This window comes from Mus pahari, chromosome 1 (genome assembly GCF_900095145.1).
Source record: "Mus pahari chromosome 1, PAHARI_EIJ_v1.1, whole genome shotgun sequence".
NCBI classification, from domain to species: domain Eukaryota; kingdom Metazoa; phylum Chordata; class Mammalia; order Rodentia; family Muridae; genus Mus; species Mus pahari.
The window spans coordinates 45,178,499-45,195,757 of NC_034590.1; the positions used below are offsets into that span (position 1 = coordinate 45,178,499).

Here is a 17,259-nt window from a genome sequence, read left to right on the forward strand (position 1 = left end):
CAAGCCTTACAGACCCAGCGGCCTTCTGCCAGGCCGGGTTTTACACCTAAGGATCCTGGACACCTAGCAAGGTGGAGTCCCAGCATCCGTCCTCTCCCTGCTGAGTGGACACATGGGTGTGTTTGGCACTAAGGATTCAGAGAATCATAAAGATGTTTTGTTTCAAAGACACTTATGTGAAAGTTTAAAAACCCCTGGGCTTGGGCAAGCTTCTCCTAAACTCCGTCCCAGGACAATTCCGACCCACAGACCAGGTCGTCTTTCCTCTACCTGGGCCATGTTGGGGCCGAGCCTGCCGCTGTGCCAAACTACAAGTGAACATTTGTGTCACTGTTTCCCTAAGAAAAGCGTTTTTCCGCATTCAAGAATATATAACCCAGGGCTGAAGAGATAGGTCAGTGGTTAAGAGTACTGACTTCTCTTCCAGAGGAACCAGGTTCGATTCTCAACACCCATACAGCAGCTCACAACTGTAATTCCAAGATCTGACACCCTCACACAGACATACATGCAGGTAAAACACCAGTACCCATAAAATGAGACTAAATCATGAAGGAAGTTAGGAAGGAAGGAAGGAAGGAAGGAAGGAAGGAAGGAAGGAAGGAAGGAAGGAAGGGAGGGAGGGAGGGAGGGAGGGAGGAAGGAAGAGTATATAACCCAACTGCTAACTACACTAAAGCTGTAGGCTGTAGTCCTGGTGTCTTACTTCTCTCGAGACAGAGGTGGACTTTTGAGGCAGGCTCCCCAGGACCACTGTGTGGGGGAGATGAGGGCAGCCTCTCATGACTGTCAGTTTTCATGGCTCCATGCCATTCTCTGAACAGCTGTGGTTTTTGGCTGTTCAGGGACAGAAAACTATTTAGAACCAATAAGAAAAATGCAACTTAAAAAAAGCTTCCATTGTCCAAGCTGTAACCAAGCATGGACACATGGCTTGCAGCCGGCCAGGGAGAAAAGCTGTGGCATCTTCGAGACACGTGCCTCACACCAGAATGTAATGTAACTGGTTAGCCCAACTCTAAAAAATCCTTAGTAACACTTTTTAATATATAAGAATCAAAAAAGTACAGCAGTTTTACAATGTAGGAAAATTTAATACATACTATATAAACAACATTATTTACATCAGAAATCACCAGGACAGTGGCATTTTTCACAAATATAAATTAATTACTGTTTAGTCAACAGGTTTCAAAAGTCCACAAGTTTACAAGAAAAACCACCTGTCCCCAAATGAGTAGGGCACAGATGGACTACAGCAGCCTGGACCCTTGGCATGGCTCTCTTCCCAACACAGCTGGCCTTGGCTACGAAAGCGCAGGTGCTGGGCTGGACCACAGCTCCTGCTGACAAGTGGGTTTGTTTGGTCTGTAGGATTTCAGTGTTGCTGTGTGCGAACATTTAAGTGAATCACCTTTGCTCTGCAAAGCCCAGTGCTTTGTCAGACACACCAGGCCAGAACATCAGCAGCACAGTGAGAAATGTTTGCGCTCCCTTTGTGGGGCTTAAGGAATGACTACACAGGGCAGAAGGAAGGACCATCCGATTGGGCTCCTTCAGGCTGGCCAAGCCGGAGATGACACAGTGGTCAGTGGAGGTTTCATCTTCTTTTTCTAGGGCCACAGTGCATCATAGGACTTCAGGACTTGACAACACTCACACATAACTTCCCCAAGTCCTGCCACTTCCTCAATGATGAGCTATCCAAAGCCAGGCTCCACAGAACGTCATTGACAGCTTCTCTTACCTGTGCAAACTTCTGCTGTAAGCATATGATGCACACACTAGTTTAAAGCAAGAGAAATGCTTCCTCTCTCTCAAACCCCTCTTCAAATCCACTCCCTCACCTACAGCAGATGTTGGATGGGAGATACTGTAATCTTAGAATCAATGTAACACTGATCTGGCCGATATGGGCTTTTGCTACATTTTATGGCACTATACCCTCAAAGTCCTGAATAGGAACAAAAGAAAGTTCCTTTTTTCTCATGATGAGACAGATAGTTTTGAGAATAATTTGTAACTTCTACCAACAAGTTGAAAGACGAGACCTAGGTGAATATGGAAAGGGAAGGCTTCGCCCTCCGCCTTCCTTCCGCAGGGGTGCCTACCTCCTGTGCCTGCTACACTCCCAGCATCCAAGAGCTCAGCAAATCAAGCACAGTGTCAATGTGATCAGCAAGAAGCTCCACCTAGGGCTCACTTTTCATTGTGTGGCCAAAATAGACCTTTTAGCCTTGACTGAGAAGTCCGGTAAGCCACCAGGCAGCAGACTCTAGCCAGGGGACTTCCATGCAGTTGGTGAGCTCTATTGCAAGTCATGCATGCACACAGTCAAGGTGAAGGACCTGGTGCCATGAGGAGCCCAGGTCTTCGAGCACTAGCTGCAGGGACCGACTTGGCACCAGTCAGGTCTGTGGTGCTCTAAAGCAGCGACAGCAATGGCCTACCACAACCATGCATGGCCAGATGTTGCACTCAGGACACAACTCATGCCTGTCTTAGGGAGGTCATTAATGGTACTGCCTGAATGACCACCCCACCCAGAGTGTCCAAGGAGTCAAACCCTGCAGAAGTCCAAACAAGACTTTTCATTAACTCAGAATGAGCCTGGACTCTCACAGAGGCACACCTACCATATATTCAAGTCAATGTTCCTGTCTCCATCTAGAAAGGCTTTGGATACCTTAACAATACTGGCAAGCTATACTGAAAGTGAGTAAAACCCAAGGCCCAGCCCAGTATCCAGACCCTGAGAAGAGCCATTCAATGATAAAACTCATCTGCCCCACAACCCGACCCAACCTGACGCTGACCAGCCTCCTGCCATCCTAACAGCTTGGCTACCCCATCACAGATGCTCGTGATTTGGGGGGAAAATTAACTTAGGTTTATATTCTACAGATCTTAAAGTAACAAGGTTTGATTCTACTGAGTTCCAACTTGTAATGGAAATGTAGCTTTTCACCTGACCACACCTCAACTGTCAAGATATTTGGGTCTGTGCAGTCTGCCTCTTCAAGCTGTGTAAAGAAGCAAGATGCAGCTACATTTCGCTGACCCACTCCAATACTGACAACTCCATGCTTGCTGGCACTGTCAACGAGCCCTGCCCCCATCTGCGCATATGTCCCACATCTGGGCTCACCATCAGGGATCTCATCAGCAGGCCACCTCCATTTCCAACTCCAGGACCTGGGACTCTCCTTCTCAGCACAGGAATCAGAAACCCACCAGGGATTCCTATTTTCCTGGCTACACTATCCCCACCCCATCTCCACCCCTACACCCACTTAGCCCACTCCCCAAACAAGCAAGCCCCACGCTGGCATTAGCAATGCCCATGTCACAGTACTCTAAGTCAGCCAGAGGGATCCAGCTTTCCCTGACAGTGAGGGGAAACGGACACCACCCAGAAGACCAAACCTCTGAAATGTACAAAGATAGTGTGGGGAACATTAGTGTTGGCAGGGGCAGGCCACCATGGTGGCCATTCCCCTGTCTCATTATCCCCATCCCGCTTCACATAATGAGGCCAAGTGTATCATTTCTCCCAAGAACACAGCTAAGGGCTAACCCTGTCCCCCTTTCAAGTCTTGCAGTGTGAAACCCACCCTGCGCCCCCACTTCCCATGAGCACCACCCCTCGTGTCGTGGTGAACCAATCACTGTCCAGCAGGTCCTCGCCCTGGTCACTCATGCTGACAGGACATTCGCGGACTCTCAAGATCCAGGATTCCTTCAGAAAGGAAGCAGCCCAATGAAGCTGGTATATAAAGTCACCTCCTCCTAGCACCCATGGGGGTGGGAGGCCATGATAGGCTAGGATGGGTGGGGGTGCCAAAGTGCAGGAGTGGAGACCGAACCAAAGCAGCAGACGAAGGTCTCCAACTCCTTCAAGTGCTCCTTCAGCTGCCAAGTCAGTGGATTCAGCAGCAGCAGCAGCAGCAGCAGTGCATCCAGAAACTCGGCTCAGCAGCCTGACCACTGGCCACAGCTGCATCAGACCAGAACGCCCAAGTGCTTGATGACTCCTGTGCTCTCCCCGTCAGGAGTGGTCCTTTATGTTTTCCGAACATTCCAGTTATAATCTGGGTTGTTTTTCTGTTCTAGTGATCTCTCCAAAGGAGACCTATGATCCAAGGGTGATTTGGAATCATGGGGAGATTTCTGGGAAGGGGGTGAGCGTGGGTCTGAGAGCGCGGTGTGCAACGAAGGCATGGGCTGCTTATATTCCCCCAACTTGTCTGTGTGGAAAGAGCGATAATGGTCTGAGGGTCCCTGGCCGTGGTAACCCATGGTGGGTCTGTGGTCAGACATTCGTCGGAAATCCTGCTGGTGGTAATTCTGGGGCCTAAAGTCATCTGACCTCCTCCGCTTGGAGTCATGATGGTGCCTGAAAGAGAGATGCAAAGATGAGCTGAAAAACAAAGCCAGATTCCTAATGCTTGCTCCATCTTCTGCTGCCATTTCCTCATATACACATGGACCCAGAGGCTAATGCTTATGTCACCGGGAAGCCAAAGCATACACATAGACACAAGACCAGTAGTCAGTCAGTTGTTTCACACATATTGGTAAGAGGCATCCTATGATGACAGACACACTTCAAAACTGCAGTAAGCTCAAGTCTCCCTTCAGGAGAACACAACTATAAATATTTTTATATTTCCATGCTCAGGAGAAAAAGATGTATATTTTTTTAAACCCTATTTGTAAATTATAAACAGCAGCAGACCCAGAATCAACCTAGGTACTCAGCACTAAAGTCACCTAAAATTACTTTACAAACTGACTTTCCCCATCAGCGCACGAGGCAGGCCTCCTACACACTTACCCACCATCCCTGTACCCACCATCCCCGGAGCTCAAACCAGGCAGCTGCTTGCTGAGGCTGATACCTCCAAATTCATTAGCTCCCAGGCCACTCCCCATCAGGGACACTCCTATCACCACATGTGACCCAGAGTCCTACCAGCTGCCTGACTGGGACCCTCCAATTGTCATACCTGGCCTTTAGACCCAAGAGCATTCCACACTGGCAGAGGAAACTTGTTCCAAGCTCCTGACCACAACTGAAGGTACCAGGGCCAGAGCAGACAAGCAAAACAACTTGAAATAGGGACTATAGCATCAAACACCAGTCAAAGACAGGCTGTTCCTATCCCAACACAGCTGTGAGTCCTGAGCAGTGTAACTAACCTAGATATGCAACTCTCACACCACCACCACAACACACACACACACACACACACACACACACACACACACAAATAAGCAACATATCTCCAAAACCACAAATCTATAGCAATGGCTCCTGTTCAAATGGCCTGGAAGAACTTCTAAGAAATTTAAGAGAATTTCACTGTGAGCAAACAATTCAAAGGACAAAGATGAACGGAAGGAGAAAGTCAATCCAATTTAAAAACAAAACGAAACAAAAAAACAAAAAACTTTGATTTGTTGATGGAAGCCCAAATTGAAATGATATTGGAAATGAAAACCTCAATAAGCTCAGTGGAAAACCATGGCAACAGAACTAATCATGTTTACAGAGTCGGATAGAAGACAGAGTAGAGAAACTGGACTGGATTTTACTTGATAAAGGTCAATGAAAAAGTTGTAAAAGAAACTATGAACAGAACACAGTTTGAGATAGTTGAGATAGTTGAGAAGTTTGAGATAACCATTAAAAGCCGTAACCTCCAAAAGATGGCATGAAGGAGAATACCACAGTGAAGGAATCAAGAATATCTTTAATGAACCCAAAGAAGAAAACTCCCCAAACCTAAGAGAGATGCTCATCCAGGTACAAGAGACCTAGAGATTCTCAAACAAGACCAGAAAAAAAAAATCTCCATAACATATTATAAATATTCAAAATATAGAATAAAGGATACTTAAAGAAAGCAAGAAAGAAAATCCAAGTTGCCTGTATAGAAAGGCCAATGAGAAAACTCCTGACTGCAATAGAGTAATACTGTCAGAAGTCTGTATAGCAGACGGGCTTAGAAAGATGTCCTCCAAGTCCTAAAAGATCACACCTGTCAGCCGGATCACTATACCCACCAAAACTATCTCTGAAAACTGAAGGACAGGGGCGAGAGATACTCAGTGGTTAAAAGCACAGGTTGCGAGAGGACCCAGGGCAGTCAGGAGGCTCGCAACTATCTACGCACCCACTTCCAGGAGGGTCTGAGCCTCTGGGGTCCTGGAGCACTTGCACTGGTGTGTGCATACACTCATATGCAAACAGACATAATACCTATACATAAATAAAGGTAAAAACAAATCTTTAAAAAATAATAAAATTGGGGCTGGTGAGATGGCTCAGTGGGTAAGAGCACTCGACTGTTCTTCCAAAGGTGTAGAGTTAAATCCCAGCAACCACATGGTAGCTCACAACCATCCTTAACAAGATCTGACTCCCTCTTCTGGAGTGTCTGAAGACAGCTACAGTGTACTTACATATAATAAATAAATAAATCTTAAAAACAAAACAAAAAAAAAAAAAAAACACTTGCTGCTAAAAAAAAAAAAAAAAAAAAAAAAAAAAAAACACTTGCTGCTAAAAAAAAAAAAATTAAATTAAATTAAATTAAATTAAAAATTCACAAAAAAACAGACTAAAGTGGTGGTTCTCAACCTTCCTAATGCTGCAACCCTTTAATCCAGTTCCTCATGTTGTAGTGACCTCCATTCATAAAATTACTGTTGTCCTATTTATGAATCTTAATTATTTCCACTATTATGAATTGTAAAGTAACTCTCTGTGTTCCTTAGGGGATCCCTGTGGAAGTGCTGCTCAACCCCCAAAGGGGATGTGCCCCACTGGTTGAGAAAACCTGTCCTGAAGGAATTTGTGACCACTAAGTCAGCAGAGGATACTAGAAAAAATTTCAATCTGAAAAGGATGAATAAACCCAAGAAATCACAGGAACAAATAAACAATGCCAGGATAGGTAGAGCGGTGTGTGTGTGTGGCACAACCATGCACACAGGAGTATATTGCTGTCTATGGTGTTTTATAGGCCATCTAATACATTACTAATCATGGAAAGTACCAGGAGAATATGAAATATAATGAGCTTATCAAACTGAAATTACCTCAAATGACATAATCAGCAGGTGAGGAGCAACTCTGAGAAGTATAGTCTAGTCAGCATACCACACTTCAAACAGGGTAGCATTAACAACAATTTGAATTTCCAGAGGAAATGGAAAATGACAACATTATTTGGAAAATATTGAAAATCTTTCAAATTTATAGGTATGAAAAATAACCCTACATATCCAAAGAGCCGAGTGATTCCTGAGTAAAAGAAATGCAAAGCAAAGTGAGTCAGGGCTTCAGTGTGCTGAGCAGAGAGCGCCTGCTTCGTGCACTCAAGCCCGGGGTTAATCCCTGTACTCCATCACAGGGAAGGAGGCAGGGAGCGTATGGCAGGGACAGAACCAGGCATTCAAACAGTAACTGTCCCTCAGGAAAAGGGAGAAGATAGGCATTTTTGTCAGAAGGCATAAAGCAGACAATGGAGGAGCAGCTCACAGTACTGAAACAGGTAACTGAAAACTTTATATCCAGCAAAAATACCCATCAAAATAAACACCTCCTCACAGTGCAGCCTCAGGGAACAGAAGGACAAAAGGACAAAAGGACAGACCAGGCAGAAATGCAGACCTGCACAGAGGAGCCTGAGGAGATGATGGGAAAGCAGGAGGCAGAGAGTATACAGGCTCCCTCATGAGGTGGTTAATGAAGGCGACAGCTACGTATCTAAATGACAGATCTCCCAAAACAACAGCAGGACACAAAAACGCTGTATACCTATTGTCTCACTTTAAATTTACAGTGCAATCTAAACACAAAACATAATATCAGCCCAGGGAAGCCCACAGGTGCTAAGAAGTTCAGTCACAGTCAGATGTTAAGTGAAGTCTGGTAAAACCATAGCGCTCCTTTCACACTTGCCAACTCACAATTTGAAACTGGCTCGTCACTTCACTAATGGCACTGCACAGCTGTAGAGAAGTAGAATTTCAAAAGGCTAACTTAAATTATTGGATCCAGGTGGGCAAGGGCCACAGACTGGTGCCCACCTCATGTGCCATGTTATGAACTACTACTGTTGAGTCTGTATTCTGTGTATTCACACGTAGGTAACGTGTGGACACACATTCAGGTATGTGAGGTATGTGAATGTGGAGGCCAGAAGTTAGCCTCAGCTAACAGACCTCAGGTACCACTCACCTTTTACAGAAAGTATCACACTAATGTATTCATCTATTAACTCTGTGTGCACTGTGCACATGTGTGTTCACACTTATGCCACCATACATAGGCAGACTGACATCAGGTCATCAGGCTTGGCTGCAAGCACCTTTACCAGCTAAATAACCATCTCATTGCTCTAACCTTGTTTTTTTGAGACAAGATCTCTCACTGAGACCTGAAGCTCACCATTAGGTTAGGCTGGCTGGCTACTAAGTTGCAGAGATCCTACTAACTCTGCCTCTCTGAAATTTGCAGGAAAATGGATGGGGAAGGTATGATGCTACACAAGGTGACTCAAACTCGGAATTCTCCCTTATATGTGGATGCTGCCATAATGTACACATGTAGTCAGGTTTAAGCACAGGAAAACTCTATGATCTAGAAAGAAAACCAAGAGGAGATATATTATGTGAGAAGAAAGTATGGTGGCATGGGGCTTCAAGGACACGTGGGACATGAAAGAGGAAAAGAATCTGGCAGGGAGTCACAAGGGGAGAACAGGATGGTAGGAGGGTGGAAGAGACGGAGAGGAAAACCAACTTTGTTCAAAAATGCCATAGTGATGTAGAACACTATATGCTGACCTGAAAATATAATAAAAATGCAAAAGAGTTCCAGAAGAGCAGTGTCCTTTTGTCCAGCAATGCGTGAGATACTCCTAAGTTGCCCGTGCCATAAATAACAAGCACAAGAAAGCTCCCTGGGTCACAACCAAAGACATGGAAGGAGAAAGGAAGGCTGCTGGGAGGGAAACGCCACAGGTGCAGAGATGGAGGAGGGGCAATGGGGTAAAACTGCCAAAAACACATGTTCTGTGCATGTATAAAAGTCTTCAAGAACAAAGTGACACTTTTCAAAAAGAGGAGAGGGGCTCAGGTGTTAAGAGCACTTGCTCCCAATGGCATCATGGTAGTTCACGATCTTCTGTACTCCAAGTCCAGAGATCCAACGCACTCTTCTGACCTGAGGTACCAGGCACACATATGGTTTGCATACCCACATGTAGGCAAAACACTCATACACATCAAGTCAGAAATACATCCAACAATGCATCCTCAGGCTGTCCCCACAGCAGGGACAAGGGATCTGTAACTGACACATGGGAGAAGCCCAGGATGCATCAGATGGACACGCCTGCATAGGCATCACCATCCTCCTTCCCATGAACAAGTCAGCGCCTCACCTCTCACACCTTTCTACACACCTGTCATAATAGTCTCTGTGTCCCCGGTGGTCTCGGTCGCTGTTGTACTGCTCATACGGTCTCTTTCTGGACATGTTGTTAGGTCGGTAGCTCCCAGAACGGTGGGCATCCATGTGCCTTCGGTCACCATAGTGGTGGTCCTTATACCAATGCTGCTCATACTGATGATGCCGGTCGCCCCCCCAGGGGGCACTGTTACCACCGCCATAGTTGAACTTTCTTTCCCTCTGCCAGTCTCCTCGATCTGCAATAGGAAAATCGGTTCTTAACTGCAGCACGTGGAAGAATTTACTAAGGTTGGCCTGTTATAAGGAGGTAAGTCCTCCTTCTTGGCTTTATTGCTAATAAAGCTTTAAATGTTGCCACCAACTTCTAAGGCAAGAGAAAACCTACCACGCCTGTCTTTTTAAGACCTTCTAGAGCACTCTCACTCTTTCATTCTTGCTCGCCCCAATTGGCAGCAGACCCCTGAAATGAAGCTCACTCAAGAACCCAGAAGAGACTTTGGAAAGCAAAGCTGCTGTCTCACGGTAGTACCTCACGGTAGTACCTCACTTAGACAGCCGAGGCTGAGCAGGCTGCTGAGTCTACACGCAGAACTGAGGTGAGTTGCTGAGCCTCACTAGAGATTCTTTAGACCATACGTAAGGAGTCATTCGAAGGGCTGAGCTCAGGACAGAAAAAGGCCAAGGCACCACACTGAGATGGGCATCTCCGAGTCTGGAAGCCAAGGGAGTGAAGTAACGCCAACTAAAGCTTCAACAGGCTTTAAAGCACTGTGTCATATACCTGGGCAAAGAGACTCAAAAGGAGAAAGCATATAATGATTTGGACGGTGAGGCGGTTACTGAGAAAGGAGTTTTAAATAACTGTAACCAGGACTGGGGAGACGGCTCAGTGGTTAAGAGCACTTGCTGCTCTTGCAGAGGGCTCTTCAATTCCCAGCATCCACCCGGAAGCTCACAACCATCTATAACTTTGATATCCTCCTCTAACCCGTGAATATCAGGTATGCACATGAAACACACACCTACATTCGAACAAAAGAACTCATACACATGAATGAAAAATAAATAAATCCCTAAGTAACTGCAATAAACTTTTTTTTTTAGTTAGGGTCTTATTAATATAGCTCTGGCCGGCCTATAACAATGCAGACAAAACTGGTCTTGAACACGCCCAGTGCTGGGATTAAAGGCATGCACTACCATACCTGATTTAATGTTCCTTAGAAAGGAGGTAAAGATGAAAATAGATTTTCTTAAAAAAAAAAAAAAATCTTGAAATTTTTACAAGACGTTTAAGCTACTCTCAAACTGAGGAACACACACACACACACACACACATACACACACACACAACACACTTTGTTGAAATGAACCTGGGTCCTCTGGAAGAGCAGCCAGTGCTCTTAACTACTGAGCCATCTCTCCAGGCCCAGACCTATTTTTAGTGTGTAGCAGTTTAAAGGAGCTGTGGAAGCACTTTTTGAGATAATAACTTGCTATGCAGCTTTAAACATGCAATCCACTGTGTATATGTACACAAATGGAATTCTATAACTAAAGTTTACTTCTCTTGACTACTGTAGGAAAAAAAATCTTTGAAATCTTATATTGTACTTCTATGTGCTTTGAATCTTGTTCTTTACCCTCTCCTCTCCTGTGTCTAAAAGTCCTTTTTCCTTATTTTAATTGGTGAACAGTGAACAATGCACACATGAAATGCCTGCACACTCCTCTCTCCCCTACTCATCTAAGGTCAGTCACTAATGGGCAGGCAGACTTGACGGTTCACACCTTCTCTTTTACACGGGCTTCAGTATGGCTAATGAGAAATCAGACAGACGGTTACCACATAGCCAGCAATCCATCCTGGATGCCTAGCTAGAGCAATTATAACGAGGCACTCCAGCAAATATCTGGATAGATTTATATTAGTACTATTCTCAACCAAAAAATAAGAGGAGAAATGAAATGTCCATTGATAAATGAACAAAACATGGGATATCCATTGAGTGAAAAAAATAACCTTCCATAAAAAGGAAATAAGTACTGACTCACACACTCAATTAGAATGAACTCTGAAAATATTTTGCTAAGCCAGTCATAAGCGGTAACATACTGTATATTCATTCCACTTACATGAAGTAGTCAGAGCACGCTAATTTACAGAGGTAAAACGCAGATAGGCTATGAAAGTGACAGGCTGGGGAATGGTATAGAACTTCATTTGAGGAGACAGAGACTAAATGGAAGAGGCCTGGAGGCACAAGTCGCTGTGCAGGACGCTGACTGTGCCAAGCCCCACTGACTAGTGCACCTTCAGATGCTGGATGAATTGCATCTCAGTAAGTTAAAGGATATAGGCATGGAGATGAGGATTGATTGGTTCTTATTATTCCCCACTTTGACTTATTTTCCCCAACTTTATTTTTCTTTTACATCTCTGAGTGTTTTGCCAGGATGCATGCGTGTAGTGCCTACAGAGGCCAGAGGAATCAGATTCTCTAGAATTGGAGTTATACACAGTTATGTGGGTGCTGGAAATTGAACCCAGGTCCTGTGAAGAGCAGCCAGTACTCTTAACCCTTGAACCATCTCTCCAGCCCCAAACATTTTTTTTTTTTTTTTTAAAGATTTATTTATTATANGTAAGNACACTGTAGNTGTCTTCAGACACNNCAGAAGAGGGNGTCAGATCTCATTACAGATGGTTNTGAGCCACCATGTGGTTGCTGGGATTTGAACTCAGGACCTTTGGAAGAGCAGTCAGTGCTCTTAACCGCTGAGCCATCTCTCTAGCCCCGGAAAAAATTTTTTTTAACTTTCTGCCTTGACACTTCCTGAATAGCACAGGGGGCTGGGGTAGGGAATGTTGCTATATGGGCAGTTCCACTTTCCTCTTTTATAGGAATGTTCCATGGATTCCCTAATCCCTAATCTTTTTTTTTTAAATACCGCATAGCTGTAATGAGGTTCGAGGAAACCTTACATATGCTGCAGGACCTTGAACTCTGCTTCAGCCTCTCTAGTTCTGGGCTTGCAGATACCACCACACACCTTGAATTTCATCTCTGTGTATTTCTTTTCTTTTATTGGGACATAGTTTCTCTATTTCTGGCTGTTCTGGAACTCACTATATAAGCCAGGCTGGCCTCAAACACACAAGAGATCTGCCTGCTTCTGCCTCCCAAGTGCTAGGATTAAAGGGGTGTGCCACCTTTAATGGTACATGGCTGTCTCTATATTTTTCTAAACAAATGTAATTCAACCTACTTTTCTTTTTCCTTTTTAAGCTTTGTTTCAAAAATTATATTTAAAATTAAATAAAAAATATATGCACTTATTGTGGTGGTTTGATAAGGTTTGGTTCCCATAGTCTTATGTGTTTGAATGCTTGGTCGATGGGGAATGGCGCTATTAGGAGTTGTGGCCTTATTACAGGATGTTTGAGTTTGTTATAGGAAGTATGTCACTGTGGAGGTGGGACTTTGGGGTCTTAAATGTTTAAGCTACACTCAGTGTGAAACACAGAGTCCCCTTCTGCTGCCTATTGATGAAGAGGTAGAACCCTCAGCTCCTCCAGCACCATGTGTGACTGCATACCGCCATGCTTCCCACCATGATGTTAGGGACTAATTCTGAACTGTAAGCCAGCTCCAATTAAATATTTTCCTTGATAAGAGTTGCCTTGGTGTCTCTTCAAAGCAATAAAACCCAAAGTCACTTGTTTTATGCACGTCTTAAAATACATGTTGTGATGGTTTGTATATTCTTGGACCAGGGAGTGGCACCATTTGGAGGTGTGGCCTGGATGGAATAGGTGTGTCACTGTGGATGTTGGCTTAAGGCTCTGACCCTAGTTGCCTGGAAGTCAGTCTTCCACTAGCAGCCTTTGGATGTAGATGAAAAACTCTCAGCTCTGCCTGCAAATGCCTGCCTGGATGCTGCCACGCTCCCACCTTGATGATAACGGACTAAACCTCTGACCTGTAAGCCAGCCCCAATTAAATGTTGTTTTGTATAAGACTTGCCTTGGTCATGGTGTGTGTTCACAGCAGTAAAACCCTAACTAAGACACATGTTAACTATACAATGACTAACTGTGTTAATATTTAAAACCTTCCAATAATTCTAAAGGATATATTGTCAACTAGTCACCCATTTTGTACAGTTCATCTCTTGCACATTGTTCTCCTAACTACAGTATCCTTTAACCAGCATTTCCTCCACCTCTTCTTCCCAGCTTCCCACCTCTGATCCTTTAAAGACAACTTGTTAGATTCTGCATACTGAAGAAACCATGTAGTATATCATTCTGCACCAGCTTATAACTCTTAAACATACAACCTCTGGGCTGATCCCCATTACCATAAGTGACAGGCTCACTTCTAATGGGTGACTGCCAATCCCCTCACTACTGATAGACACTTATGCTGACTCTTGTAAGTAAGTATTCACCAACAGTAAACCTAAGAGTCCCGCCAGCTCTTCAGCCTGAGATGCACTCAGTAGTGGGTCTGCTGGGTCATATGGAGTTCTCCATTTAATGCTTTAGGAACCTCTACTCACACTTTCTACACTGGCTATGTTAATCTACGGACACTGGCAAAGCATACCTTCACCTCCACATCCTTGGAGCACTGTGCTGCTTTGATAATAGCTGTTATCAGGCATAAAGTGGTGTCTCACTGTGGTCTGCAATGCTGAGCGCTTTTCTACATACCAGCTGGCTATTTGTATACCTTTATTAAAACTTGAGACTAACAGGTCTCTGAAATAAATGGCTACTGAGGTACAGGTGCTAATATAAAGGTCAAAGGCTAGGCAACAGGTTAAGTCCCTGAGCCAGCACCAGCATAGCAGCTGGGAAAATGTCCACTGGATATAAGGCTAGGGCCTAGTAGAGTGAAATTTGGGGAAGCCAAAGCATAAATTGTTTACAATAAACTTGCATCAGTTCCTAAAAAAGAATAGTTCATAAACAAAGTTTCTGCTACGTCCTGGTGAGTTAGTTCCAAAAGCAAAGGGCCGTATGGCCCACAGGTAATCAGTCCTCATCACTCAGCAAAGAATGGTATAGTCTTCTCTGCTGACTTAGCTTGACGCTGTGAGTTAGAATCATATCCATTTACCTCTGTGCCTCCCTGTCTGGACTATAACTTAATTTAGGGCAGTGCTTCTCAACTTTCCTAATGCTGTGACCTTTTAATATAGTTCCTCATGTTGTAGTGACTCCACCAACCATACAATTATTTCATTGATACTCCATAACTGTAATTCTGCTACTGTCCTGACTCATAATATAACTCTCTGATATGAAGCTATCTTCTATGTGAACCCAGTGAAAGGGGTCTGAACCCACAGGCTGAGGACCCCTGAGAAAGGGCGTCTAAGAGTTCTCAGGAGCATCGTTTGAGAAATGTCTCTTTAAATCCTTTGGCCCCTTCTTAACTAGTCCCTTCTACTTTGCACACTAACCCTTTATCAGATGTACAGTCTCTGAAAGGCCTCTGTCACACACTGTTTCTTCACTGCCAACCATCCACTGTTCATTTTTCTATTTGGTTATCTTCTTGTCACCAACTAAGTATTAGCAGTCTGAATGCCTACCTTACACACAGAATGTAAGCTGCTCCCTAAGTCTGCACATTACCTTTTGTTTGTTTATGGTACCTGTGGCCCTTAACCTTCTAAATCTTTATTTCATGTTTTATTTCAACCAAGAACCGATAACAGGGTCTTGGTAAAAGTACAAATGTCCTTAGAAAACAAGGTGACTGAGGGTTGTGACACCTCCGTAAGAGCTACCTAGAGGCCTACCTGCATTACTAAAGTGTCTCTTGTTGGGGTGACTGTAGTTATCTCTTGGATGTCCATGCATTTGTGGGCCATGGGAGGCAGGCAAATGAGGCTTCTGAGGATGAAGGTTGTGTGAGGTATGGGACTGAGATATCAGAGAATCCCGGCTTGAGCCCGAGGCCTCTGGTCGAAATGGTTTCTTACCACCAAGCGAATCATCTTTCTTCTTTTGTTCCTGGCAGAGTAAAAAAAACAAAACAAAACGATGAGCTTAGAAGCCCAGGCTTAAGTCCTGAGAGCAGAATAAAGATCATCTCCTGAACAGGCCCATCTTGCTCCTCTCTACCTTTGAACTGCCTTTTAGTAACTTCTTGCCAAAACTGTTTGTCAACTCCCATGAGCTCCCACAGCAGCAACCACCTAACAGGGGCTGGCAGTCTGCGGACTTTGACCTACTAGGTCACTGCAGGAAACCCAACCTCCACTTTCGAGAACACGTGGAGGACAGCGAGGTGTCACTGTATACAGCCTGTCCCTGTGCAAACAGCCAGGCAGTCAGCACTCTCAGAAGACTACCACAGTCACACAGAATCCTGTTTGCTAGGTTTCCAAGGCTAACTAGGGTAAAGAACCCCCAGCTGTCAAATGGGAAGAGTTAAAATCTGACCAGGAGGGGAAGGACTATTAAATTATTTGCTCTATAACTAAATTTTTTGTGTATAAAGAACAGAAAAAACACTTTATTTGGTTCTGTCTTTTCTTTATTTGGCACATTATGAAACTCTCTTCTCCATACTTCATTTGAGGCTTGAGTAAGAAATACATGGCTGTACCGTCCCAGGATTACTGGACAGCAGCCATGCCAACTGTTAGCATGCTTTAACCTTTGGTTAGCCTTAAATTAAACTCTTGGAAGGAGAAGCACATGTTCTACTCTGCTGACAAACTGTGAAAGCGATTGTGCAGGCTAGTTTATGTCCACTGATAACATGCTGAGGTCATCTAAGAGGAGCCTCCATTGAGGCTGGGCTCACTAAGACTGGGCTGGAGGCAAGCCTGGAGGGCAGTTTCTTAATTACAGCCCAGTGTAGGTGCAGCCATCCCTGGGCAGGTAGTCCTGGATTCTATAAAAAAGTAACCAAGGGGAGCAAGGCACTAGGCAGCACCCTCCATGGCCCTGCCTCCTGCCTCCAGGTCCTGCCAGGTTTGAGTTCCTGTGCTGACTTCTTTCCTCACCTTTGCTCACGTTGTTTCATCTCAGCACTAGCAACCATAGCTAAGACAACTATGAGAGAAAGAAGATGACTCACTGGACATACGTGTGTCCCTCAACCTCATCAACTGCTGGGAAGTTCACCACAGTGTGCTCACTGTCAGATCCTCAACCCAACTTAGTCTCCTGCCTAAGGGCCTTTCCCAACTGTGCTCCCACCGACTTTTACACTGACAGAGGCTGGTGGGTGGTAAAAGCACTCAACACTAATCCTGACAACCTGAGTCTAAGCCCGACGACACACGGAGTATTGTGGAAGGAGAGGGGAGAACAGACTAGTGCAAGCTGTCCTTGGATAAGTGCTCATACTTGTACTCCCACAAACTGTCTTTCTCTCACTCACTAAATGAATAGACAAATATAAAAACTTTTATTAGAGTTTCACTAACACACACTATATTATACCTATTTTCACTTTATCATATTTGTCAGTGTAAAGTTAAATGATGAACTGTTTGAGGGTATAATTCTCAGGTCAATAATACATTAAGTTCACATTACAACTACTGGCCCTGGCATGACTACAGATGCTGAAGGCACAGCAGTACATGAGAGATAGTCTCTGTGTTCATGGGCCTGACACATTAGTGAATGTGGAATGAGGTCCACAATTGCTCCTCAAGAGGCTGATTTGGACATGGCCCATGTGGGAAGGTAGCAGATCTACAGGAGGGCTTGCTTGCATGAGAACTAATGCTGCAGC

At 44.6% G+C, this 17,259-nt stretch overlaps 1 protein-coding gene across 5 annotated transcripts in view; it reads right to left on the minus strand.

The window, feature by feature from the left end:
- Positions 1-1,073: 1,073 nt before the first annotated feature.
- Chd2 (chromodomain helicase DNA binding protein 2) overlaps positions 1,074-17,259 on the minus strand; it is a 113,693-nt gene continuing 97,507 nt past the window's right edge. For 4 of the 5 annotated variants that reach the window (XM_029538535.1, XM_029538528.1, XM_029538520.1 and 1 more), the window contains 3 exons: positions 15,305-15,518; positions 9,480-9,723; positions 3,272-4,396 (listed from right to left, as the gene is read on the minus strand). In XM_029538535.1, the coding sequence (XP_029394395.1) occupies positions 4,063-4,396; positions 9,480-9,723; positions 15,305-15,518 (792 nt within the window). In that variant the 3' untranslated portion in view covers positions 3,272-4,062. Of the gene's footprint in view, positions 4,397-9,479; positions 9,724-15,304; positions 15,519-17,259 lie in introns of all 5 variants that reach the window. The other variant, XM_021189745.2, reaches the window with a different exon arrangement.